This window comes from Aquarana catesbeiana, linkage group LG01 (genome assembly GCF_042186555.1).
Source record: "Aquarana catesbeiana isolate 2022-GZ linkage group LG01, ASM4218655v1, whole genome shotgun sequence".
NCBI lineage: Eukaryota > Metazoa > Chordata > Amphibia > Anura > Ranidae > Aquarana > Aquarana catesbeiana.
This window is the reverse complement of record NC_133324.1, coordinates 663,902,685-663,928,566: the sequence shown is the minus strand read 5'-3', so window position 1 is coordinate 663,928,566 and position 25,882 is coordinate 663,902,685. Positions and strand designations below refer to the sequence as shown.

General features: G+C 39.9%; 1 protein-coding gene across 1 annotated transcript in view; it reads left to right on the top strand.

Annotated features, from left to right (window-relative positions):
- Positions 1–25,534, top strand: part of TBCK (TBC1 domain containing kinase) — a 458,935-nt gene extending 433,401 nt beyond the window's left edge. The window contains exon 26 of the mRNA XM_073601952.1: positions 17,794–25,534. Coding sequence (XP_073458053.1) covers positions 17,794–17,904 — 111 coding nt within the window. The 3' untranslated portion in view covers positions 17,905–25,534. The remainder of the gene's footprint in view (positions 1–17,793) is intronic.
- The last annotated feature ends 348 nt before the right edge of the window (positions 25,535–25,882 follow it).

Genomic DNA, 25,882 nt, shown 5'->3' with positions numbered 1-25,882 from the left:
ACAGTGTCCTTGAGAAGTAAAATGTCCTACTTTATTACAGTGTTATTTTCCATTACAAAACGATCAGAACAATGCAAAATTTAACAACCCGGCCATCTCTTGTTGAAACATATGATATTTTTAGATACCTACTCCTGTATTTTTCAATGAATGACATTTATAATTCGTTTGATAGGATGATGGAGTTGGTTTCATAGATATTTATAAAAGGCATCACCTATGTACCAATACCTAAGGGCAGCTGTGCAGCACAGAGAGCACATTGGGGAATATGTAAACGTATTTAAAGTGCTTTTGAGATGTACATTTCCTTAGAAAGCTATAAAAATGGAAAGTGGCCTGAATTTTTTATGTATGGTTTTTTTTTTTTTTTTTGTATTAAGAGTACTGTCTGGACAAAAGGCACTCAAATTTCTGATTATTCTTCTGGTACACTGTCGACTTGAACTAAGCAAGTTTCTGGGAGGGAATTAAAGCTATATTTAAACTCTTCTTTATCAAATGATACTGTCAGGTTATATGAACGTTCTGTGGCTGGAAAATGAGTGCTTAATAGGAATAGTGCTGGGATCATGCCTGTAAAAACATATATAATACGTTTGCCAAAAGAAAGCCTAGCTGTGTTTATTTTATGCAGCAGTGGCTTCTCGGTCACTGACTGGCTGACCTCTTCCCAAGAGGATGTACTGTGCACGTTTTCATGGAAAATAAGTGTCATGTTAGTATAGCTGCTCCAGATTTTTTTTCACAGCTCCAGCACCTAGTTTTAGGATTAAATATATTGGTTGTTGGTCTTTGTGATTATGGTAAAATTCATTTATTGAAAAATCAAATTAGATTTGGATTAGTTTTAGGCAAGCATTGGTAAAGATAACTGTTGTACTCAGTATGGATATTAACTTTGTGTTACATGCTTCTTTGGTCAGTTTTTTAGCTCAGCTAATTCATGATCGCATTCTGAAAGTTAATGTTCCATAGTAAATGCACATAAACCACTGATTATCCTTTAGAAATGTTTCACTGTTCAAAAAGGTTTTTGTTCTCAGATTTACCACACTGTTTGTAATGCTAGGGGGTTGTGGTGGGGGGAATTTTGGTTTAATGATTGTAACACTAGCCATACAAGCATTCATATTTCATTAGTAAAAATAAAAACTCTAATGCCGCGTACTCCTGGTCGGATTTTTCGACGGGAAATGTTGGATGTGAGTTTGTTGTTGGAAAGTCCGACCGTGTGTATGCTCCATCGAACATTTACTGTCTGACTTTTCGCCAACAAATGATTGATAGCAGGTTCTCAAGTTTTCCGCCAACAAAACTTGTTGTCGGAAAGTCCGATTGTGGGTACACAAGTCTGTCGCACAAAAGTTCACGCATGCTCGGAATCAAGCAGAAGGAGCCGCACTGGCTATTGAACTTCCTTTTTCTCGGCTTGTCGTACGACTTGTATGTCTCGTTCGTCACCGCGTTCCCACGTTCGGAATTGTTGGCCAACATTTGTGTGACCATGTGTATGCAAGACAAGTTTGAGCCAACAACCTTCGAACACTATACACATAGTTCTAGTTAGTCAGGTTCATGTATTTATTACAGGTACTTATACAGTACCATCAATTCAAGCAGCACTTTATATATTATACAGTATATTCACAGCAGTTTCTACCCTCAAGGAGCTTACAATTTAAGGTCTCTAACTCACATTCATATATACACATATTAGGACCAATTTAGACAGCACCCAATTAACCTAGCATGCCCGCACAGGGTGAACATGCAAACGCTGTGCAGATAGTGTCGTGATTGGGAACCAACGACCCTAGTGCTGCTAGGCGGAATTGCTAGCCACTGTGCCACCACTGGTTATGTATGCTTCCCTATGTAATGAAGAAAGATCATTGTTAGGGTCCAGCAAGGTGATGTCTTAGCTTCCACAAAATAATCGCAACATCCGGTATAGGATCAATTGTTATTTGCATAAAAAGTAAGGCTTCTGGACATTTTTTTAAAAATGTTATGAACATAGCAGTGTTGAATAAATCAGGATCACAGTGGCTTACGTATGACTTATCTGGAATTATTTGGGAGAAAAAAAAATAGTTATTTTTTCAAAGACCCTAGTCATGGGTGCTGCCATTTCATGTCTTCCTACGTCGGTTGTGTATGTGGTACATATCATTACAGCATTGGTACCCAGACCAATAATTGTCAGGGTACCAATGGTAGACCAATTTGAGAATGGTAAACTGAAATTTGACTGCAATTATTTAATCTGCTTTGCAGGTCCACACTTTACTATGCGATAGCTGATTGAATGTAACAATTTCTGAATGTAATCCTATTTGTTATTGGTTTTGAATTTACACCATGACAAACATTTATAGCCTCTCCAAAACACTGGGCAGCATGTTCGGAAGCATATAAAATATGAAGACAGCTTAAGGGCTCCTTCATACGAGAGGCCCCCTTATATTTCAGCCAATAGTGTGCGATGTGAAGGCAGCAGTGCTGTTGAAATATAACAAAGCATCACAACGTTTACTTTTCTTTTTCCAACTTTATTGAAATGTCACAAACCAACATTCCATTCAGTTTTATGCATAGAAGCACTTTGAGATGCAGTGTAGTGCTTCGGAGCCAATTGCACCGTGCAAAAATGCAGTGTGTCCTACTTTCTTCAGCATACATCACTGCAGCTCAGTGGTGTGAACTCAACTTATAGGACTCCAGGCAGATTGTCCCATCTGTGTACATCCTCACCCTTTTCAGCTTGGCATCGGTTTTGCTTTCTTGGCACAGTTATAGGAGACCCAAATGTTTAATGGATGAAAACAAGTGAGTTGCCAAAATTGGAATCTCTGTGGGGTAGATGTTAATTCAGTAATAGTTTATTGCAGCCTACATATTCATTTAAAATTCCAGTTATATTCAAAACAAACTGAATTTACATAATTTGATTATTTTAGCATTTTTAGATTCATGAATTCTATATGATGTCAAAATACTGTTCATAAAGAACACTAAGATATGCAACAAGGTTATTTGATGTGAGGAAGCATCACAAATACATTGCAAATATAAAGTACCTGTACCATAAGATATCAAAGTAGCTTTATCAGTAAAAGGATAGCTTTTGAATTGTGCGAACCTGATTATAGATTTATGTAGCAAGTGATGATATATTGATATGTACTGTATAAAGGTTAGTTTTAGGTATAAAGTTAAAGGACACAATGAAAGATAAGCAAGGCAGGAGAAATTAAAGAATCATTATTTATTATGATCTTGTAGACCTAAAGGAGACGTCCAGCCTGAGCTCGTTTGCTGGGCTTTTCCTATGGGTCACAGGAGTGCAATTCGTTTTGCACTTCGGTGACCCGTTTTCAGCAGAGAGCGGTCTGAAGTCCGCTCTCTGATGACGTCACACAGATAGATCAGTCCAGGCACTGCGTCATCCTGACTCTAGGAATCTGGATCCGCCAGGTGCCTGGACTGATAGCCGTCTCAGCCTCTCAGCAAGCTGCCGAGACAGCCACTCCCCACCCCTCCACAGCTCAGCGCTCCAGAGCAGAGCAGGAGAGCTGCAGATTGACAGGCAGCAGCTCTCTGCTTGGGGAGCCAAGAGAACCAAGCCATCGGTGATGTTCGATGGCTCAGTGCAGGACCGATGCTGCATCCACCTAGGTAAGTATAATGATGGGAAAAAAGCCAAACCTATACTCCTCTTTTAAGACATGTCTTAGCTCCTTAATGACAAAGTGAAGTTGTTTGGGATCCCTGGATCTCCTACCTCTCGGGAAAACGTCTAATGTTATTTTTTTTTTTTTAGAGAAGGGATGGTTACTTGCCTGTATCCCCCTTTACTATCTTTTTTTTCTTTATTTTCTGAAGAAGTTGCCTTCAGCTCTGTTGCAGCGTTCTGGGCTATGCTGTACTTGTGATTTGGACTGGGACGGGCGATTGTGGGGACCCCCCTCCCCCTCTAGAGAGATTCTCCTGTTTGCCCAATCTGGGCAGGTTTGGACTGGAAAAAAAATGTCACACATACTAAATGGGCCCAGTAGGGTCCTGTCCATTTGCTGTTACATTGTTTGCATGTAGATTTTGTACTCACTGGCTGGAATGCTTGAAGGTGCATACACTGATTGCATTTGCTTTTTCTCCCCTTTTATATGTTTTCTTTTTTTTTTACTCTATGTATGCTAGAGAACTGTGCTTATGTGTCAGTCCCACTATGTTTTGTATACCCCCAACCCCTTTTTTTTCATTGGAAAATAATACTTTTTTTGGAAAAGAAATGTCTTAGGATATTTACCACCATTTTCTGCTATGTTATAACCATTTTTACTCAGAGAGAGCAGCAAAAATGGTGGAGTAAAACATTTGAATGGCCTTACTCTTGATAATTGAGTCGTCCTGAAAATCATTGTCTTCTTCATAGAACTGCAGTCGTTGTCTCCTGAACCTGTAAGAGCTCTAGAAATTATGAGTCACACTAACTCAGGGTAACCAATCAGATTTTAGGTTTCTGCAGTGTTGAATTTTCAGAAAGATTATAGATGTTTACTAATTATGGGTTGCTTTAGTTTGCTCTTGGTACTTTATTGCCCCCTAGATTGCTGAAGCCCTGCGACATCTGATTTTTGCCCTAGCAGTTCAGTATTAAAGCCTGTAGGAAGATTACTGAGTTGAAGTGAGAGTCACCTGTACTTGCCAGATGGACAAATGCAATGCAATGTAAATTACAGATAATGTTGAAAGAATATCCAGGCATGGCCTGTGTTGACTACAAAGATCTCCTGCGTACTGCATCTGCCCTCTTGCCGTCTATAGGAATTCAGTGTCAGAGCCACAAAAATCAGAACATTGGGTATTTATAGGTCCATTAGCTATTGTGACCATAGGTGTCAGCCATTGTTATAGACCTCTAAGCTTCCACATTACTGCATTTACACTCCACTTACCCTGTTCCAGGAAAAAAAGTGTTTATGGAAATCATTCTTTGCAGCTTTCAAAGGTTTTTTTCTTGTGTTAGGCTGGGGTTGAACTTAAGGTTTGATTTGCTTGTTAGTAAGAGAATGCAGCCTATCAGTGAAGCTGCATGGTGTCAGACCTCTGAACTCATAGATGCCTGAATGCTGCTGAGAGCTGGTAGATCTGCCAGTACCACAGTTATTTTATTATTACATTATGATATAAAAGTGACTCTAGCACAAATTGCCATATCATTTGTATTCTATTGTTAAAAGAGAGGTTTCCTCTTATTGTCTTAGCTACTCCCACTAAAGAGGCTTTTCTAATTGTATTGCATTCACATCTGTATTGCTTTTTCTTTTTGTAACCATCTCTGGTAACCTTTACCCAGTCCAGTTTTTGAAGTTTTGGTTATCAGGTGATGGGTATATAACATGCATTGATATTCTTTGATTTCAGATGTTATCTTTCTACTGTAAATTAACCCCTTCGCTGCCAAGCCCTGTGCTCCATTTTGTACACTCAGGTGGCCAGGCCATTTTTGCAATTTTTCCTTTGCTTTTTTATTTTTTACTTATAGCTTTCAGAATTAGTGAAAGACCACTCAAACAATATATTTTCTGTAAGCCCATGATCAATAGAATAAAAAGAAGGTGCTACTGATTTTGTAGACCCCGCTGTATTTGCGCAAATGTTTATCAAACCTATATATTTGCAAAAAATACACTAAAACCATTATTAGCAAATAAAAACACAGCAAATTTTACAAAATTCCTACTAAATATAAAAGCTTAACCTATATTGAGTTAATAACAAATATTTGTAACTTTTAAATTGCGCTTTTTTTGTGAAATGGTGAGAATTGAACAGACGCAAAAGTGTAAATATCCAAATTTCTCTAAAAATCTGAAGGTTTTAATTTTTCCCTTACAGCTTTCAAAACTTGTGAAAGACCCCCAAAACCATATATTTTGTGAAAGCATATGACCTCTAGAATAAAACGAAGGTGCTACTGATTTTTTAGACCCTGCAGTATTTGCGCAAATTTTTTTTAAACCAATATATAAGCAAAAAATACACTAAAACCATTATTAACAGATAAAAACACAGCCAATTTTATAAAATTCCTGCTAAATCCCTACTGAATGTAAAAGCTTAAACTGTATGGAGTTAATAAATAACAAATATTTGTAAATTTTAAATTGCGCATTTTTGCAAAATGGTGAAAATCGAACGTACCCAAAAATCTGGAGGTTTTAATTTTTCACTTACAGCTTTCACAATTTGAAAAGACCCCTCAAACTAGACATTTTTTAAAAGCACATGACCTGTAGAATAAAAGAAAGTGTTACTGATTTTTTGGGCCCCACAATATGCGCAAATGTATCATCATATCGCTATTTTCACTAAAAATACACTAAAATCATTAATGTTGCACATAAACACAATGTAACTTACAAAATTCCTGCTAAATTAGTACTAAAGCATCGTTCACATGTGGCATACTAAAGTGTATGCCCATGGGGGGTCATGTTTACCCGCACAGGGATGCACAGGTGTTCCATGCATCCCTGTACAGGCAGTCCAGTTTATGGCAATTGGGATGCATCTGTGTGAGTGTTGGTACATGACCCCGAACGCAGGCAGTGTGAGCTCATGACATGCATGCGGACCTACATAGATGTAAAATTGGGAGCAACGGATCTGTTCGTGCAGTTGCTACATCCCAAATGAGTGGGACTTCCTGCCTGAACACCTGTGCATCCCTGTAAAGGTATGCTGTGTATGCGCTGTGTGAACAAGGCCTTAGGCCCCTTTCACACAAGCACTCCGATCGAGTCTGCCTGTCCGTTGTTCAGGTGGGCCCAATCAGTGTCTCCATAGAGAACAATGGGTGGTCCGATGTAAATGGACATGTGTCCGTTTACACCCGCCTGCATTCGATTCAGTCCACTAAAAACAGACAGATGGTGATTCCATTCCCCATCCATCTAGCAGATCGGATCAGGTGGCATTTGATGGAAATGGACAGGCAGTCTATTTCCATTCGACCGTCCCATAGAGAATAGCGAGCTGTGTCTGTCTCTGCATCAGCAGAGCGGACATGGACCTGTCATCCACCTGCTCAGCGAGGATCAGCAGACAGAACCCCTCGCTGAGCAGGTGGATCTGCTTGATAGAGTCCGCTCCATGTGAAAGGGGTCTTACCAGAAGCGGCCAGTCCATTAGAATCGCTGGAGAGCTGTCCCCCTGCAGTGCGCCAGACTCATACATTTGTATGAGTTTTTTTTTCTTCAAGCAACATTATTAGAGCCTGAGGCTTGAAAAAGGTTGGTCTCGGGGTGCAGAGCATTGTACCCCGAACCCACCCACTTGTGACAATAGCGAATTTATATTCGGTATTGTCTTCCGGCTTCTCCTTCTGGCCAGTCAGGACAGATTGGGTTTGTGTTTGTTTTTCTTCTATTTTTTTTTTTTTTTACAGTCATATTTCACAGTTTTTTTTTTTTGGGGGGGGGGGGTCTTTGGTGAGATATCAGAGGTCTAAACAGACCCCCATATCTCTTTTTTTGAGACAGAGAAAAGGACTGAAGATAGTGCCTTTCCTCAGTCTGATACATTGTAACACTCGCGGTTACAATATATCAGCTGTCAGTGGGCATATAGCAGCGATCTGTAGTGATCGCTGCATGCACCCTCATTTCTACAGGGGGAGCTTAGTAAACACATGTTTACTAAGCCCCCCCAAGCCCCAACTTCGCCCCAACCCACACCGCTCCCCCCTCCCCCCCAGCCTGACAGATCCCGGAGATCAGTGCAGGGAGAAGCTGCAGGAGGGGAAGGAGAGATGCCACTCGGAGCGGCCATGGATCGGGGGTGCGGGGGCAGTTGGGGGGTTGATCTGACTGACAGGAGGGACACATCTGGATCCCCTCAAGCCCCATGCAGCACCTGAAGCCGGCGGGAGTGGAAGACTAGGAATGCCGGCTAATGATGGTAGCTGTGGGAAGCGGGTTCGCAAGGGGGGTCGGATCGGGTGGAGGGGAGGTAATTAGTGCTGGGGGTGAAGAAGGGGGGTGAAGGGGATAGGAGAGAAGAGTAGGGGGGCAGTTTTAGATGGAAGAGTGCGGTGGTGGTGGAGAGGCAGGGGACAGGGAAGCGGTGGCATGGGTGGGGGGGTGGTCATATTAGGGGTTAATAACTCTGATCAGTGGGTTGTAATCTGCTGATCAGAGTTATAGAATTGTCCAGCAGAGTCTGCTGAACAATTCTGATAAAAGCTTATGGTCATTGAAGTAACCATAAGCTTATAGGAGAGGGAGAAAGGAGGTCTGTACGCCGTACTGACTTGGCCACCTGCGGGCACTTCTGTAGGTCCCTACGGCATACGGACTTGGCAGTGAAAGGGTTAAAAAGCAGATCTTGAAACTCACAGCAACTTATAGGATGGCAAGGGAAATCACATTACCTTTAAGCCACCTCTAAATTAACACTAAACATTTTGGCTTTACTTAAACTGATAACGATTTAAAGGATATTAGAGGAGTCATAAAGCAGAAAATATTTTGAACCACTTCCAGAATGTCAGATTCATGTGGCCTGGATTATTGCACTGCAATGACTTTAAAAGGCTGCTGTGTACATTTAGAGCGTTAAATCTTTTTAAAGCCATCACACAGATCGCTTGCTCAGAGTTCCCCACTAGGTAAGAATTTGGAGCAGTTAGTCCGTCCTAACACTAATAGTGAAACCCCAGAGTTTATTTGAAGTGAGATGCTGAGGGTATTAGTAAGGAGTAGGGAATGCGTACATCAAAAAAAGAATTCCGCTGCTGCTCTATTTCTGTGCTGGCATTAATGAAAGTCTTTGTTATGGCTTTGCCACCACTGTGCCAAACATGCGTTAGCAGACTGGTATAAGGAAGGTTAAAAGCTGCTAGGAGAATGTAAATAATGTGTGATTAAAACCACAACCCCATTCCAATTAGCTTGAATTTTCCATTTCAAAGAGCACGCTAAAGCCACAGAAATACAAGTTAAAGCTCCATTTGTTCATTTTTTTAAATTACACTCGCAGCTTCTATTGCAGCTTCACACTATGGGCACAGAGGTTTTAAAGGTGGTCTTGTATTCCTCTCTTGTTTCAATTCTCCTTTGATTCAAAATGTGTTTTAAATCACTGCCTTTGTATTTACTAGAATAGCAGTTTTAATAACAAGACAAAAGGACATTTGCCCTGGGTCACCATTATTGCATAAAACTGGATCTTTACAACGGGGCTGTATAAATGTCTGCATTGCTTTACAAATAGACGATCCAATTTGATTTAGATGGAATATCCTGTATTATGAATAAAAATACACTGCATTCTAATATTTACACTGCTTCAGCACCATGACAACGATTCCATCAACAAATGTTCTGCTATCCTGATAAAACTTGACCTGTTTTCTAATAATAAGATACTTTCATTGGTCCCACCAATTATTCAAGGATCTCTAGATCTAGAATAACAAGAAACTCTTGTCTAAAATGTTATTGCCATAATCTGTAAGTGTAAGCTATTGGAATGCAAACATATATTATATCTAGACCCTTTGCTAGGACCAAGAGCTAATGGTATGATGGTTCAACTTTGGCTCTGAGGTATTGGAAAGTGTCAGGAAGTAGCAATTCTTGCTATAACGTTGCTCTTAAAGCACCATCAAAGCCACTGTACATAGATGTGTGTGTATGTAGAACAGGGGCAGCACCTTCCATATTAGCAACTATTTCTTTAGATACTGTCCCTAAAATACATATAAAGGGCCTGTGTGTAAGGGATTTGAGTTTGTTTAATAATAGTATGAGATACTTCATTCAAATACAGTTACACGCATATATGTGAATTCCAAACCCGTTTGACATGAATAAAAACCTATTAACACAAGCCCTTAACACAGGGTTTACAAATGGTCATGGCATCACTGTGTCTGTATCCATCTTTGCTCATAGCTGAGTGTGAGGAAACGCAGATCTGTTTCCATTATCTCCTACACACACCATCCTCTCCTGCAAACACTGATATTTAGTAGAGAGTAGGCCACTGCTGAGTATGGAAATGGCCAGCCTCTTCCTCCATGGTGACAATGCTGAGCTACTGGAGGAAGAGCCTGTGCCACTATATAGTGTTCTCACATGCATCCCAAGGTGTTGTGTGACATTTATATAGATTCATTTTTATAGTTATCCTATAGCATTGCTACCCATAGGCAGAAAGTTGCTTCTGTTAGTTGCAGGATCACCAGGTATGAAGTTAGACAGAGAGAGAAAGATAATTAATGGGAAATAGCTTGTTAAATGTTTACAACCTTCTATACAAGGTAAACAAAAGACGTCTACTTTAATTTCTGTATGTATGCAATAAGAGATGAAAAGTGACATAGATGTTTATCCTACAAGGTCAAGAGGTTTTTGGCGAGGCAACTAAAGCCTGGGATCCAGGTCCAGCTTGAGCTATTACTGTATGCTCACCTTTACAATATATAATTAAGATAAATTAAAGATTATCTAAAGATTATTGTGTAGATCCTTTTTGCTGGCAAAAAAGACCCTTTTGCTGGCAAAACAGCTCAGGCCATGGGAAGCACGAATGCCACTAGACCTCTGGAGGTTGGAAGAGGAGAACAATAATATGCTGCCACTTAAAAACACTGAACATTGGCTTGAGCTGCACACGGCATTAACACCTTATTTACTTGTATAAAAATAGTTACAGCTTTTTTCTGTTAGGAAAAAAGTCCTTGAAAAATGCCTGGCCTTCTACCTATTTTCACACAGAACCTGCATGTTTGGCCCGTATCTCTGTAGTATGAATGATTTTTACAGAATATAGAAAAAAAGGTGCAACATTGCGGGAGATTTTCTATGGTTACTATGCACAGCTGCGCCAGATTCTGTGTTCCCCAATTTTGGTAAATCTTCCCCACAGTGTGCAATATTCGTGAATCATATTTACACTTCTTCATTTTAAAGAGAAAAGTCCTTAGTCTCATATCACTACAAAAACCTAATCATGATCCCCATAATTGAGCCCCATGGGCAGGGCGAAACACATTGGAGGTGTGGCCTGGTTGGAGCCCAGGTTGAGGCCATTTTCACTTTTCACACACAGGTTTTTGTAGTGATGTGTGGCTAAGGACTTTTCTCTCCGTCTCCACCTGCACTCCCAGCGTTTTACCAAAATAGAACCTGTTGGAGCCTCAAGCAGCAACCACAGTTCAGCATTAGTTTATACTTCTTCATTTGCCACAATACCCAGACACTGACAGGTGAGATGAGGTCATTTTCAGTTTTGGTTATCAATCTCATGTCGAATGACTGCTGTCTGACTATGGTCTAGAAAACATATTCCACATGTTATTTGTTCCTCTATTTGATGAGACACAGTAGCAATGCTGTCCTCCCCTCCTCTTCCATCTCTATTGAATGACCATAGATGCTTAGTTGAGCCAAATATTTGTAGATAGGATGGTACTGTCCAATCCTGGGTCTTGATGGTGGCTGGTTTGTGTGTGCACCTCCTGACAGCCTTGGTAGTTCATTTAAATGCACGTTCTTCTACAATCCACAAGTAACCAGTTTTCCATCTACAGGTTATTTGTTTTATTTACACCTTTTCATGTATTGCTACCTGCAGAATTTACAGTCTAACAGTGACAGAAGAAAATAAAAAATAAAAGTTAAACATAAAATACATTTTGTAAAATTGAAGATCATTCTGATGATGTAGATACAGTACTATATATATATTGTCAGTGGTGTGCTGTCATAGCAGAGGCTTCAGATTAGCTCAACCCTCACAAATAAAGACAGCAACAAGGAGTCACTCATCACACCTTTGCCTGCTTTTGTCATGAAATTGTCTTCTTATGAGCTGTCACCTATAATAGTTAGTGCTTCTTTGATCAATCAATTATCTTGTCTGGATTAAGACATTAAACAGAGTAATTGCTAGGTGCTCATCCTGAAAAATGCCTAGGCCTGGAGCAGATGTACACACAGGAATACCAAATGCATTTTATCCTGAGAAGAATAACCAAATATGAATGGTAGGCCTCATTGTTATTTGGACTGCGCAATGGTAAAACAGAGGAAATGCCAATGCAGACATTCTGACCTTATGCTGCTGGTGGAATTCTGTTACATATTCCCTTTTGCTTTGCGCTCCCATTTTTCCAAACTGCCCCTTTTGTTAATCTTATTTTTTTTTTTTAATGTTTAACTATGTTGGCTTGAAGAAAATACTATGATTATGAGGTATAGCAGTATGGATAAATTAGGCAGAAAAGCTATGGTTCCCTATGCAAATTATCTGTAGACAGATGATTTAGACCTCGTCTGCCACCAAGCAACTGATATGTGGGCCGCACCCAAGTTTCAGTGGTGCAAGATATTCATTTAGATCAGTGGTTCTCAACCTTTCTAGTGCCGTGACCCCTTAATAAAATTTCCCAAGTTCCATGGACCCCTAACAGTAGAATTATTTTTGTAGCGTGGGTTGTCAGCACCCAAGGCAAGACAAGTAATTTGTGCCCCTAACCCACGGACATTTAGCGCTCTTTGAGTCCCTTCCACTCGTACAGTATTAAAACCCCTTATGGTACATTTTAGGATGTACCACTCTTTCTCTTTGTTATCCTTTTATCTCTCTCTATCCTAATTTCTTGTTTTTTTCCCCATCTCTCTATCTAGCTGTCTTTCTTGTTCTTTCTCTTATTCTTTCTCTCCCTTTTTCTTTGTTCCTCCCCCTCTTTTATTCTCTCTTCCATGTATTCTCTATTTTTATTCCTTCTCTTACTACTTGGTGGGGGGTGGGGGGAATGGGATGGGTGACAGTGCTGGTGGGGGGTGGGATCAGTGGCAGTGGGGGGAGTTCTGATCAACCAACTTAGGCACTCTTGATCAAGGTCATCTGCTGATCTGAGAACTGTTGTGGGGACTTTTAATGGCAACTATAATCACAGGTAGTGCTACTCACTGTGTCTCCAGCTTCACTGTGTCTCTGACTTTTTGGTGTCTTGTAACAGTGACACCTATGCCAAAATCAGGAGATAGGGTCTCCTCCAGCCCCTCCCACTTTACATTCCTCACAAGTCAGTTGACCTCTAGTCTCTGCCCCCCAGCCATGCTGTGAACTGAATGGGTGGTTGTGAAGAGGCTGAGTGGGTGGCCGCAGGCTCCAGAAACAGCCCAGCTGGACGGCCGTGAAAAGGCTGGGAGAGCAGCGTGGGCTTCAGGAACAGCTCAGGATTCAGTGACCCCTGGCAAATCATCATTTGACCCCCGAGGGGGTCCCAACCCCCAGGTTAAGAACCAATGATTTTGATGTAACAATTGACTGAGGGTGTTATCTGTTTGTACTGTATATATGACTCTTGAACACTTCAATTGTTCCTAAATTTATATGGGCTATCTGAACACAACCAACGTACCTGCTTCCCTAATTTTTAAAGGGGAAGGATCAGCTCTGCAAGAGGTCTGATTGCCATTTAAGCTGTAGTTTCAAGGTTTAAAACGACATAAAGCACATCTGAGGCTTTCTTCATACAGTGCAATGCTTGTTTGTAACTATTACCTGTCTATAAAAGTTAAAGTTAATTTTAGGACATACTGATATAGCTGTCCAGTTTGATTAACCACTTCACGCCGATATACATCCTAAATTTGAAAAGGAATATCTTTGTTATGGCAGCAGCTAGCTGCCATAACCCTGGTATCCTCTTCTTTGGCGGGCAGTCCGGTTTCCGATAATAGTGGTCTCTACAGCGGATTCACAGCAAAATCACTTTTATTGGTGGTGGGAAAGGGCCCCCCCCCTCCCGCTGCGCTCCGGTGCCCTCCGCCGCTTGCCAGAGCCGTCGGCAGTGGCAGAGGCAATCAAATGCTTGTCCCTCCTGGATATGGAGACAAGTGAGGGGAAGACGGCCCCCACCCGTCTCCATACCATTGCAGGGTGGAAGCAATGTCAAGACGTTACTTCCGCCCATAGCTCTTAAAGGGCCATTTTTTTTTTTTTTTTTTTAAATGACACTTTTTTTTTGTTTGTTTTATTACATTTTAGTGTAAATATGAGATCTGAGGTCTTTATGACCCCAGATCTCATATTTAAGAGGTCCTGTCATGCTTTTTTTCTATTACAAGGGATGTTTACATTCCTTGTAATAGGAATAAAAGTGACACTTTTTTTTTTTTAAAGAACAGTGTAAAAATAAAAGGTAAGATAAATAATTAAAAAATAAAAAATTTAAACGCGCCCTGTCCTGCCGAACTCGCGTGCAGAAGCGAACGCATACGTGAGTAGCACCCGCATATGAAAACGGTGTTCAAACCACACGTAAGGTATCGCCGCGATCGGTAGAACGAGAGCAATCATTCTAGCCCTAGAACTCCTCTGTAACTCAAAACGTACAACCTGTAGAATTTTTTAAACTTCACCTATGGAGATTTTTAAGGGTAAAAGTTTGTCGCCATTCGGCGAGCGGGCGCAATTTTGAAGCGTGACATGTTGGATATCAATTTACTCGGCGTAACATTATCTTTCACAATATAAAAAAGTTGCTGTTGTCTTATTTTTTAATTCAAAAAAGTGTATTTTTTCCAAAAAATGCGCTTGTAAGACCGTTGCGCAAATATGGTGTGACAGAAAGTATTGCAACGACCGCCATTTTATTCTCTAGGGTGTTAGAGAAAAAATGTATAATGTTTGGGGGTTCTAAGTAATTTTCTAGCTAAAAAAAACGAACAAACAGTTTTTAACTTGTAAACAACAAATCTCAGAAAGAGGCTCAGTCCTTAAGTGGTTAAAGGCTAGGTTTACCCTTGTGAACAACAAAATAATAAACACATATTGTTTCTGGAAAAAATGTGCATTTAATATGTTTTTTCACAGGAGCCATCAGTGGATTGTGAATGCAATGTCAGGCCCTGCACACACTGCTCACAGCTCTGTTGTTCATACCTCTGTATGGGCCTTCAGTTTCAGAGCTATAAGCAGTGTGAATGGACCATGAATGTGCTCATGTGCACGCAAACAGTCCATTGAAGCTGCAAGTCCGTCTGCCGCAGTGGCAGGCGGGACTTGTTCAAAGGTGGATTAATGGCAACAAGATAAATATTTCTCAGGCTAAGGCTTAAACTTCACGGTGCCAGACCAGCAGTCTCTATCTGCTTGTGTATAGACATCCAAATCACAATACATCGGCAACAAGGATGAGTATAACAGCTTCTTCTTTATTAATTCCAAGGAGTAAAATGTTCCACAGAGTAACCAACACTAACGCGTTTCTGTCAAAAAAAAGGACTTACTCATAGCTGGTAACCAGCTATGAGTAAGGTAATCTTTTGACGGAAAAGGTAAATTATTCATTCACAGACTGCTGTGAATGAATACTGCGGCTCCGACATTTTCAAGATTTTACAACGAGTGTGGGGAGAGGACCCCCGCCTGCTGTCACAGGGAGAGGCACTCTGGTGATGGAAAGGTGGGTAAATAGGGGCATGTTACACCATAAGATGGGTTAAAATGTAATATGCTCCTAAAAGTGAACTTATCCTTTACTATTTGTTCTGGCCAAGTTCAGTGTTAGGAGGGTTGTGAGGTGTGTTAACTCGCATATTTCTTTGTTTATTCCTTCTTCCCAAAATCTTCCAGGGCTTATCAATGACTGACTCAAGTCTCTGTTTTCCTGCTTTCTATTTTGTGCTCTGTTTTCTGAAGCCTTTAATTGGTCATTCTGCAGCTTTTAGGAAAACTGCCGTTAATTTAACTATGACCACACAGACATTTTTGACATCTCACAAAATTGGTTTAGCAAAGTTGGTGTAAGATTAAGTTTCACCCTAATGCATTACAGTAAAGATTACAAAAACATAACATACTCATAGGGTGTGATTACTTTGTGACTTAACAAAGGGCAAAAGGCTAGAAGCCCGACAGCTGCCTAAGCTCCATTCACTTAGATCCTGTGTCACTGTTCTACTGGCAAAACTGTTTGCACCTTCTGTAGATATTTATGAGCTAAACTGTAGCCAGTTTCTATATTGGCACTTATGAAGCAATTACTTGCCTCTACATTGCACTGCATACTTTTGACCTGTTAGTGACTGCCTTCATATTTTATTCCTTAATGCTTCATGCCTATACCTTGTGCAGTATGTTCATTTAGAATTGTACTAGAGCTGTAGGGCTGTACAGCTAGCTAAAAAAAACATGTTTCGCCAGCATCCATTTACTTTCCACTTCTACTTTTTAACGTTACTGTTTGAATTAAAACATTGTAGGATTACAAGATGGACTTTTTAATTACACTACTGTTGCTGCATCAGTCACGTTTTAACCACTTGAAGACCAAGTTTAAATCCATATTTTTTGCTAGAAAATTACTTCTAACCCCCAAATTTATACTTTTTTTTTTTTTTTAACATAGACCCTAGGGAATAAAATGGTGGGTTTTGCAATTTTTTATGTCACACAATATTTGGGCAGTGGTTTTTCAAACGCAGTTTTTGGGATACAGTTTCTAAAAATACACTTTTTAAAATTTGAATGCAAAATACACAATACATAACCCAATTTTTTTTTGTAAAATATAAAAGATGATGTCACGCTGAGTAAATCTATACCAAACATGTCACGCTTTTATATTGTGCACGCCTGCACAACGGCGACAAACAACGTAAATTTTACTATGTAGACGACACTTTAAAAGCCTTTACAGGTTACCACTTTAGATGTACAGAGGAATTACTGCCCATGATCTAATGTACGCGATGATACCTCACATGTGTGGGACGATTGTGGTTTGTTTGCATTCAGGACCGACGCACGTATTTGCGTTTGCGCACTGGGACGGGGGCACTTTAATTTTTTTAAATGTATTCATTTATATTATTTATTTTTTTACACTGTTTTTTTTTTTTCTTTTCTTTTTTTTATTACTTTTATTGCTGACACAAAGAATGTAAACATCCCTTGTGACAGCAATAGGCACGTGACCGGTATTCCTATGGGGTCTATAAGAAAGCATTCAGAACGCCAAGATCGGCGTTTTTGAATACTTTCGATTTTTTTAAAACTGTTGCCTTTAAGATTCCAGTTAACCGAAAGTGATGCCATGACGCCGTTTCAGGGTTTCTACATCTGAGGACCTGCTCAAAGCCAATATCGGCTTTCTTCGGGTCTCCGGCCATGCCGGCGGATGTGCCAGCTCGTCGCTCGGGTCTCCCGGTGGGACATTAGTTGATTCCATTGTCATTGTTTCAGCCTACTAATATTAAACTCCATCCATTTTGTTTAGTTTTGAACACTTTGGAGGAGGGCTAGAACCTTTTTATTGCTGTCTGTGTGACTGATATCACGAGGACAGAAAATTCTGAATTTACAATTACACTATTAAATTATTGATGTAGTTACATCAATTTAAGTTGTAATTTGTTAACTGATGCCTGTTGTAGTGCTCCTTTGTGGAGATCATATTTGGTTACTTGACAGCTGAACAGGTTGTTAGTGCAGTCTGTTAGTTTGCTGCCACTGACATTCTACAGAGCTCTTCAGCTAAACAAAGCTAGCCTGGAAAACTTCTTTCATATTATAAGCAAGATGATTTGGACTGTGTACTTAGCGCCAACTCTTAATTACCTAGTCATTTGGGGTCTGAGCTGAAATGTTATATTGTGTTTTAATAGTGGAAGGTAAACCCTGAAATATATTCATTTTTCCCATTGTAATGCAGGTTGTACATTTCTCAATTATAACTGCATTTTCATATTGTTTTTCTTTCAGTTTGCAGCACATCTTGTGAAACTAGGATATCCTCGGGTTTGTATTCTGGATGGTGGAATTAACAAGATGAAGCCAACTGGCCTGCTGACTGTCCCTTCTCCACAGATCTAAGCAACACAAGCCAATACTTCTGAACATTACAGCATACCCACAAAGGGTGTACAAGGAGCTCTGCCCACCTATATGTTATTTCATGGCTTTGGAAAATCTATTCAGAAGTACTGTTAAAGTGTCTCTACACCAAGGTGAAATGGTCTACAAACCATTAGATGATAGAGTTACGTTGAAATTGCATTTATCATGCAATCTCAAATCTCTTGCCCTATAGAGACCCAGGGAAAGTGTTATATTTGGGTCATGGAATCATGAAATATTTTTGTTATGTTGGCCTTTTAAAAGATCTGTAAATATATCTGTGGACAGCAATGTCTACACTGTTCAATCACAACAAATGACAGTCAAACAAGCACCATTAGCCAATTTATTGTTTAGGAATGGAGGATCAAGATAGGAAATATGCTGTTTCCAAAGTCAATCTAAAAGCACTGACTTGCAATATTTTCTTTTTATTTAAACAATGAAGATATACTTTGTATATTACAAATAACCTGATATGCGATTATGTTACCCGGTGCTGCTGTTGTAAGAAAAAAAATAATCATTACGATATAGATGGTAGCTGTTCAGTAGAAAATTATGGACAGCATATTCAGAAACATCATCCATCTGTTTGATGTTTTTAGGTGTAACCATTTCTGCCACATACATTGTGTAGGTATTGGTCAAGTATGCTGAAGTCTTGGGAAAAAATTATATATTTAGATAATTTGAAGTGGGTTTGAAAAAAGTGTGGGATGTTTAGCCATAGTGGTATACAAGTAACATATGAAGCACTTTATGTATACTTTCTGACTGGCTAATAATTAATTAAATTGAATAGAAGTGGGTGTTATCCAAGCAAGATGGAGACACAAATAAGAGGGATTTATTGCCTGACTTTGATGTGAAAAATGGCTAACTCCCTTCAGTTTGGCACTAAGCTACACAAATTGAGCCTGAAGGGGGCAGCACAAATATTTCATCAAGAGTAAATCACTTCATTGTCCCAACAACATGGCTTCCTTTTCATATTTGTTCATGCATGAAAGGTCTGCATTATACACTGTATTCCAAATAACATGCTATACTTTTATAGTACCCTCCTGTTTAACTGTTTTGGGGTGAATTTGTTTAGTTACACACCTAGTACCTAAAAGGGAAACATCATGTAAAGGGAAATCTTTTTAGGGATATTTTTGCAGTCTTTGTATAAATTGGTTGGTTTTTAACCACTTCAGCCCCGGAAGGATTTACACCCTTCCTGACCAAGTCAGTCGTGCGGCGTTGTACCCAAACAAAATTTATATTCTTTTTTTCCCACAAATAGAGCTTTCTTTTGGTGGTATTTGATTACCTCTGCAGTTTTTACTTTTTTGCGCTATAAACAATAGAAGAGCGACAATTTTGAAAAAAACACAATATTTTTTACATTTTGCTATAATAAGTATCCCAAATGAAAAAAAAAAAATAAAAAATTATTTCTTCAGCGGTTTAGGCCGATATGTATTCTTCTACATATTTTCGGTAAAAAAAAATAGCAGTTAGCGTATATTGATTTTTTTTCACAAAAGTTATAGCGTCTACAAAATAGGGGATAGATTTATTGCATTTCTATTATTTCTTTTAATTTTTTTTACTAGTTAAGGCGGCGATCTGGGATTTTTATCTGGACTGCGACATTGCGGCATACAGATTGGACACTTTTGATGCATTTTTGGAACCTTTGACATACAGCGATCAGTGCTAAAAAAAATGCACTGATAACTATTCTAATGTCACTGGCAGTGAAGGGGTTAACACTAGGGGGCGATCAAGGGGTTAAATGTGTTCCCTCACTGTGTGTTCTAACTGTGGGGGATGGGACTGACTTGGGGAGGAGACCGATCGTTGTTCCTATATACTAGGAACAACAGATCAGTCTCCTCACCCCTGACAGAACGTGGATTTGTGTGTTTACACACACAAATCCCCTTTCTCACTCTGTCAGTAAGACAAGTAAAAGAAGGCGCAATACAAAATACCTTATATACCATTGCCTATGCACACAAGGGCAGGATCCATACAAACATATATATGGCATATATATGGGTGGAGTAAAAAGTCATTCAAGGCAACCGCCAGAAAGAACCAAAAAGCCAGGTCCAATGTGCTAGAGAAAAACAAGGAAGAGGGGCGCCACTGAATATGTATCAAATTAAATTTATTATTAAAAACAATAGCCACTCACATGTAAAACTGAAGTGTAGATCTCAGGTACATCTCATAACACAAGAAGGAGCGGAGGACTACAACTGGCAACAAGTCCGGATGCACTGTCATCACCTCTCATAGGCTGAAGATGAGCTGCACTGAACCAATGTTGTAGTCCATAAACACACCAAGTACAGGAGAGCAGGGGAGCCGTCTAGGGTGGTGTGGGTTCCAGGAGAGGAAGGTGAGGGCGTCCAAGCTGGTACTTCCGTGTATAGCGGTGTATCCCAAAGTCTCGTCCGGCGTCCGTGATGGAAGTAAAGCACGGCCGTGTGATCGGGGGACGTACCTGAGATCTACACTTCAGTTTTACATGTGAGTGGCTATTGTTTTTAATAATAAATTGAATTTGATACATATTCAGTGGCGTCCCTCTTCCTTGTTTTACTCTGTCAGGAGTGATCATGGGCACGTGCATCAGGCTCCTTAGGGACGTGGCGGGCGTGCCTCCGGCGACGTGCACGTGCCTCTTATATTCCTTAAAGCACCCGCCGTGCAGCTACAGCGATTCGCGCAAGAGTGCCATTCTGCCGCCGTTAATCGACGGCGGGCAGTCAGCAAGTGGTTAATGATGATTTATTGGTATCTTGTGGGTGTTTGCTGGAAGCTGAAGAAGCTTTCTAAATACTAAAAATGATTCACATAATCAAAAAGAAAAACCCTTTCTTACTGCAACTCATTCATATATATACAGTGGGGACGAAAAGTATTCAGACCCCCTTAAATTTTTCACTCTTTGTTATATTGCAGCCATTTGCTAAAATCATTTAAGTTCATTTTTGTTCCTCATTAATGTACACACAGCACCCCATATTGACAGAAAAAAACAGAATTGTTGACATTTTTGCAGATTTATTAAAAAAGAAAAACTGAAATATCACATGGTCCTAAGTATTCAGACCCTTTGCTCAGTATTTAGAAGAAGAAGTATTAAGTAGAATTTAAGGGGGTCTGAATACTTTCCGTCCCCACTGTATATTCCAGTAGTTGCCACTGAACACATATCTAAAAGAAAATGGGCCCTGGTTCTCAGCAAAGCATGAAGTACATATAATCCAAGAGATAAGGTGGCACACACGAGGCTTGAAAGGTGAACATACGGTGATATCTGGTTGGTATACTTCCACAAAAAAAAAAAAGAATAACCCATAATTTTCTCAGAAAAAGTTTGAAAATTACAAAGTAATTGGCATTGCTCATTGTTCCATATTTAATAAAAATCAGACTTTGCTTTTGAAAATTGCATGGACAAAATGATGGTACATTTAAAGCTCACATCCAGGGAAAGGATTTTTTTTTTCCATGCAGTGGGATTGCCTTCACACTGCAAAGGTTAGATGCTCATTTAGGTTTAGGGGCCTACAGAAAGCAGTTTCACTTACTTGGTCCTCTGCTCCCCCAATAGCTGGCACTCTTCTTTACTCCACACACTCCGGCAGTGGACTGTCCCATGGCATTTTAACGCCAAATGCTGAGCTATGGGCACTGCATTGGGCTTGAAGACGTCAGGGGACCTGCGACCAGCAGAGCAAAGGAGAGAGGAGGCTTTCAAGGACCTGTCTTTACAGCCGGGATGAAGGCTGCAGGAGAACAGGATCAGGTAAGTAAAAATTATTTTTCTGGCCCCCTTGACCTAAACAAGCATTTAACCCTTGCAGTGTGGGATCAGCGCAGGAGCATTTTTCCTTTTCCTGGAACTCAGATTTAATCTAATATTTTGTTGTACAATCTTCAGAGGCACTACAAAGAGAGATTCTGTAGCTCTTAATCAGTCTTTGGTAATTGTCAACAGGAAGTTTGGCACACTCTTCTAGCACACTGCTCCAGCTATCTCACGTTTGAAGAGTGCCTTCCTTAAACTACATGTTTCAGCTCTCTTCATTAGATGTTTGATAGTATTCAGATCAGGGGCTCATAGAAGGCCATTTGAGAACAGTCCATTATTTGTTCTTAGCTCTTCATGGGTGCTTTTAGCTGTGTGTTTTAGGTTATTCTGATGTTGGAGGACCCGTGACCTGAGACCGAGCTTTTTGACACTATACAGCAAGGATCTCCAAACTATGCCCCTCCAGCTGTTGTGGAACTGCACGTCCCATGAGGCATTGTAAAACCATGACATTCACAGACATGACTAGGCATGATGGGAATTAAAGTTCCTGAACAACTGGAGGGCCATAGTTAGAAGACCCCTGCTATACAGTATGTTTCAGTATGGTGTTCTTCCCTTTAAAAGCTTTAATTTTCATCTGTGAACATAGAACTGATGTGACAAAAAGCTTCAGTTTTGTCTTTTCTGTCCAAAGCACATACTCCCAGTAGCATTGTGGCTTGTCAATATGCATTTCAGCAAATTCTAGTCTGGCTTTTTTATGTAGAGTCTTCTTGGGTCTTCTTGCATTCAGCCCTGTTGCTCAAAAAAAGGACAGGTACTAAAGAGTTACTACTTTCCTCAGTTTAAATATGCTGGATAAATATGCTAAAATATGCTAGATTGAAGATGACTGATACTATATTACAGAAAACAGTTAGTTTAAAATATCATTATGTTCTAATTATTTATAATATTTTCTAGTACCAACATATTTGTCTAGGATTTTTTAGAAATCCATTTGTAAAACTGGCAATAATTTATCTTTTTCATACTTCCTTTGTTCTGCTCTGACATATGAAAGGCATGCAGTTTACAACGAGACAATTGCTTTACATTTCATCACTTTTCAGGAGAAATGAAGCATGGGTACCAACAAATTTGTCCACCTGTGTGGTTATACACCACCATGATATGATACTTTCATGATCTGCATGCACAAAATTAAACTCACATTTTTTTCCTTACCTTAATGTGCTATTTGCATCAAGGTAGAAAATTCCCCACAGCCTAATCTACCCCCCAATCCCTAAGTACTTCCCTGAGTCACAGATTCAGTGCTGTCCTGACTGCAGCACTGCTCTCCTCTCTTCATGGTCTCATAGGAGACACTGAGAGCAGCGAGAGCCATAGGAGTGTGGGCATGGCTTACTAGTTGTGGATGCACACAGCCCAGCTCAGCACATGCCTGCACTGGTGCCCCTTTAGCACCCAACTTGCTAAGGGGGCACCCAGAGGAAGGAGGAGCAGACATCACCTTGCAGGGGACTGAAAAAGAGGAGCTAAGGGACTGTTCTTTCCAATATTTTTAAACAGAGCAGGTAAGTATAGCAGCTTTTTTATTTTAATAAAAAAAATAACCTTTACTATCACTTTAGTTTTTATATGTTTATAGTAAACTAATCCTGTTTGTACAGATTCACTATTCCATGTATAGTGCTGTACTACAGACATATTTATATAGTTATTCACCATTAACGTGGAAAAGTATTTGTAATGTCGCGGAGTGTGTATCTTAAAAAAAAAAACATTCTCATTATTCTCTCTTTCAGAGAATTTCGCTATGTTCATTTTAAATCAGAAAAATTATACATGTGGCATTCAAAGATAACTTGTTAGGATGGAAATATGGAAGTTACCACTGCTGATCTGCTAGTTAGGTGTACAGGTTTAGAGGGGTTGTCCTGGTCCCCACTTTCCCTCCTGCTAAATAACTGACCTGGAACAAGCACGCTCAGTAGCTAGTGAAGCCAGGATCAATATGTCAGACCTGAAGCCTCCATTTTTAAAAACCATCAGCCACATTCATTTCAAACCTCCTGCTATTTATATAAAGTGGAACTCCAGGGAAATCTGTATACAAACAAGTTACCTCCTAATGGTGGTAATCCAAGTTGTTAAGTCTTAAATTCCTAGTCTCACTCATGCAGGAATGTACAGGCAGTGCTATACTTCTGATGCTGGGGGATAAGAGCCGCATACAGAAACATTATATTGTAACATAATGGATCCATTTTTTTCTCATTTCTATTCACTAAAAGCTGCTATATGGGACCCAGTTATGTATCTTCACTATAACAAAAACCAGCCAAGGGAAGTCCCTATACTGCCACGGAAGACAACATTGCATATTGTATGCAGCTAATACTACCTACAGATTATATAGCGCTGACAGTGACAACATCAATTTGTAAAAGGAAATAGTCCATTTGGACCAGGTTGGCCTAAAACAAACTATTTATATTGAAAGTAAACCTGAAGTTGATCTTTAAGGAGTGCTGCTGATTGGACAGTTCGGGAGCAGCCGAACACTGATATTTCATCATTCTGCTTTCTCCTCCTGTCAAGCACATTCACTGTCAGACATGTACTGCCCCTCCCACTCCCAGTCTTACTGTTTCTGTACAAAAGTATCCAAAAAGCTGATATCAAGACAAATTCATGTATTTATTTCAGTTATATGAAACAATATTTAACTTAAAGTGATATTAAAGTCTTGTTTTTTTTGTTCTTTTTTAAAATAACAAATGTTATACTTAACTGCTCTGTGCAGTGATTATACAAAGAGCAGCCCAGATCCTCCTGTTCTCAGGTTCTCCACCGGTGCTCCTGGCCCCTCCCTCCTGCCAAGTGCCCCCCAGAGCAAGCAGCTTGCCGAGGGGGGGGGCACCCAAGGAGGCTCACTCTCGAGCTGTGGCTCTACGTGTCCATTCGCACACAGAGTCGTGGATCAGCCCCTCCCCCACCCCCTTCTCATTGGCTAACTGGCTGTGATTGACATCAGCAGGAGCTAATGGCTGCCTCAGCCAATGCTGAGTTAGAGTCCCCAGAGAGCTGAGGCTCTCCTGTACATTGCTGGATCGAGATGGGGCTCGGGTAAGTATTGGGGGGCTGCTGCACCCAGAAGGTTTTTTAAACCTTGAGCCTTTACAACCACTTGAACTTTGGATGCTCTGCCCAAACAAATGTAAGCTGGAAAGAAAAAGACTAATCACCATCACTGACTTTGGTCTCTCTGATTTTTCCTTCATTACGATCTTATCATGCCTTGTTATGCACTGTGTGGACTTGGCCATCTTGGTAGAGCCAAGGTTTTCCTCTTCATGATTTCAGGAAGGAGATTAGTGAAAAGAACAGTAGTGACATCACCAAATCCCACTCCAAATTTAATGAGACTAGCAGTCGGAGCAGTGGGGACTCAAACAGTAGATATACTGAGGCTGTAGAGTACTGCTTAGGCACAATCAACATTTCTAAATATCCCCTATAACATAGCAAATCTTCACTTTTTGAGCTTACAATATATGAACAGCTATATCGACTTGTGTTTTTAATATTGGCTTTAAACCCAATACTTTTTTAACTTTCTGTTCGATGGTCAGTTTGCTCACAGTACGTCAGCATATTGTACAGGAAGCATATTCATAATCAAAATGAACAGCCTCTTATAAAATAATGTGATTGTCTACAGAGATTACTTGAATATGATGTTCTTTAATAAATTGGCTATATATGTCAGTAGAATTGTTTTTCTGTGTGCATTATTTCCTAAGATATAATGGTCTTATGTTGATACAAAGCATAGTACATCCCCTCATTAGATAAGTTACAGTAATGCAGGCATGCACAAGATCTCCTGAATTAAGTAGGTATTACATTTCCGTGGAGAGAGTTGGAGGTAACCTGTTGCCAAGAGCTTGTACCATTCTTTGAAGGTAAGTTTTATTAACGTTTGTCAAAGAATTGACAGAAAACTACATGTTACAGAAGATTGGGTATAAAGCAAATAAAGGAGAACATGTTGGTTCAGTATGTTATTGAAAAATCTAAATTACCACATTAAATGAAAATAAACTAAAAAAGAACATAATG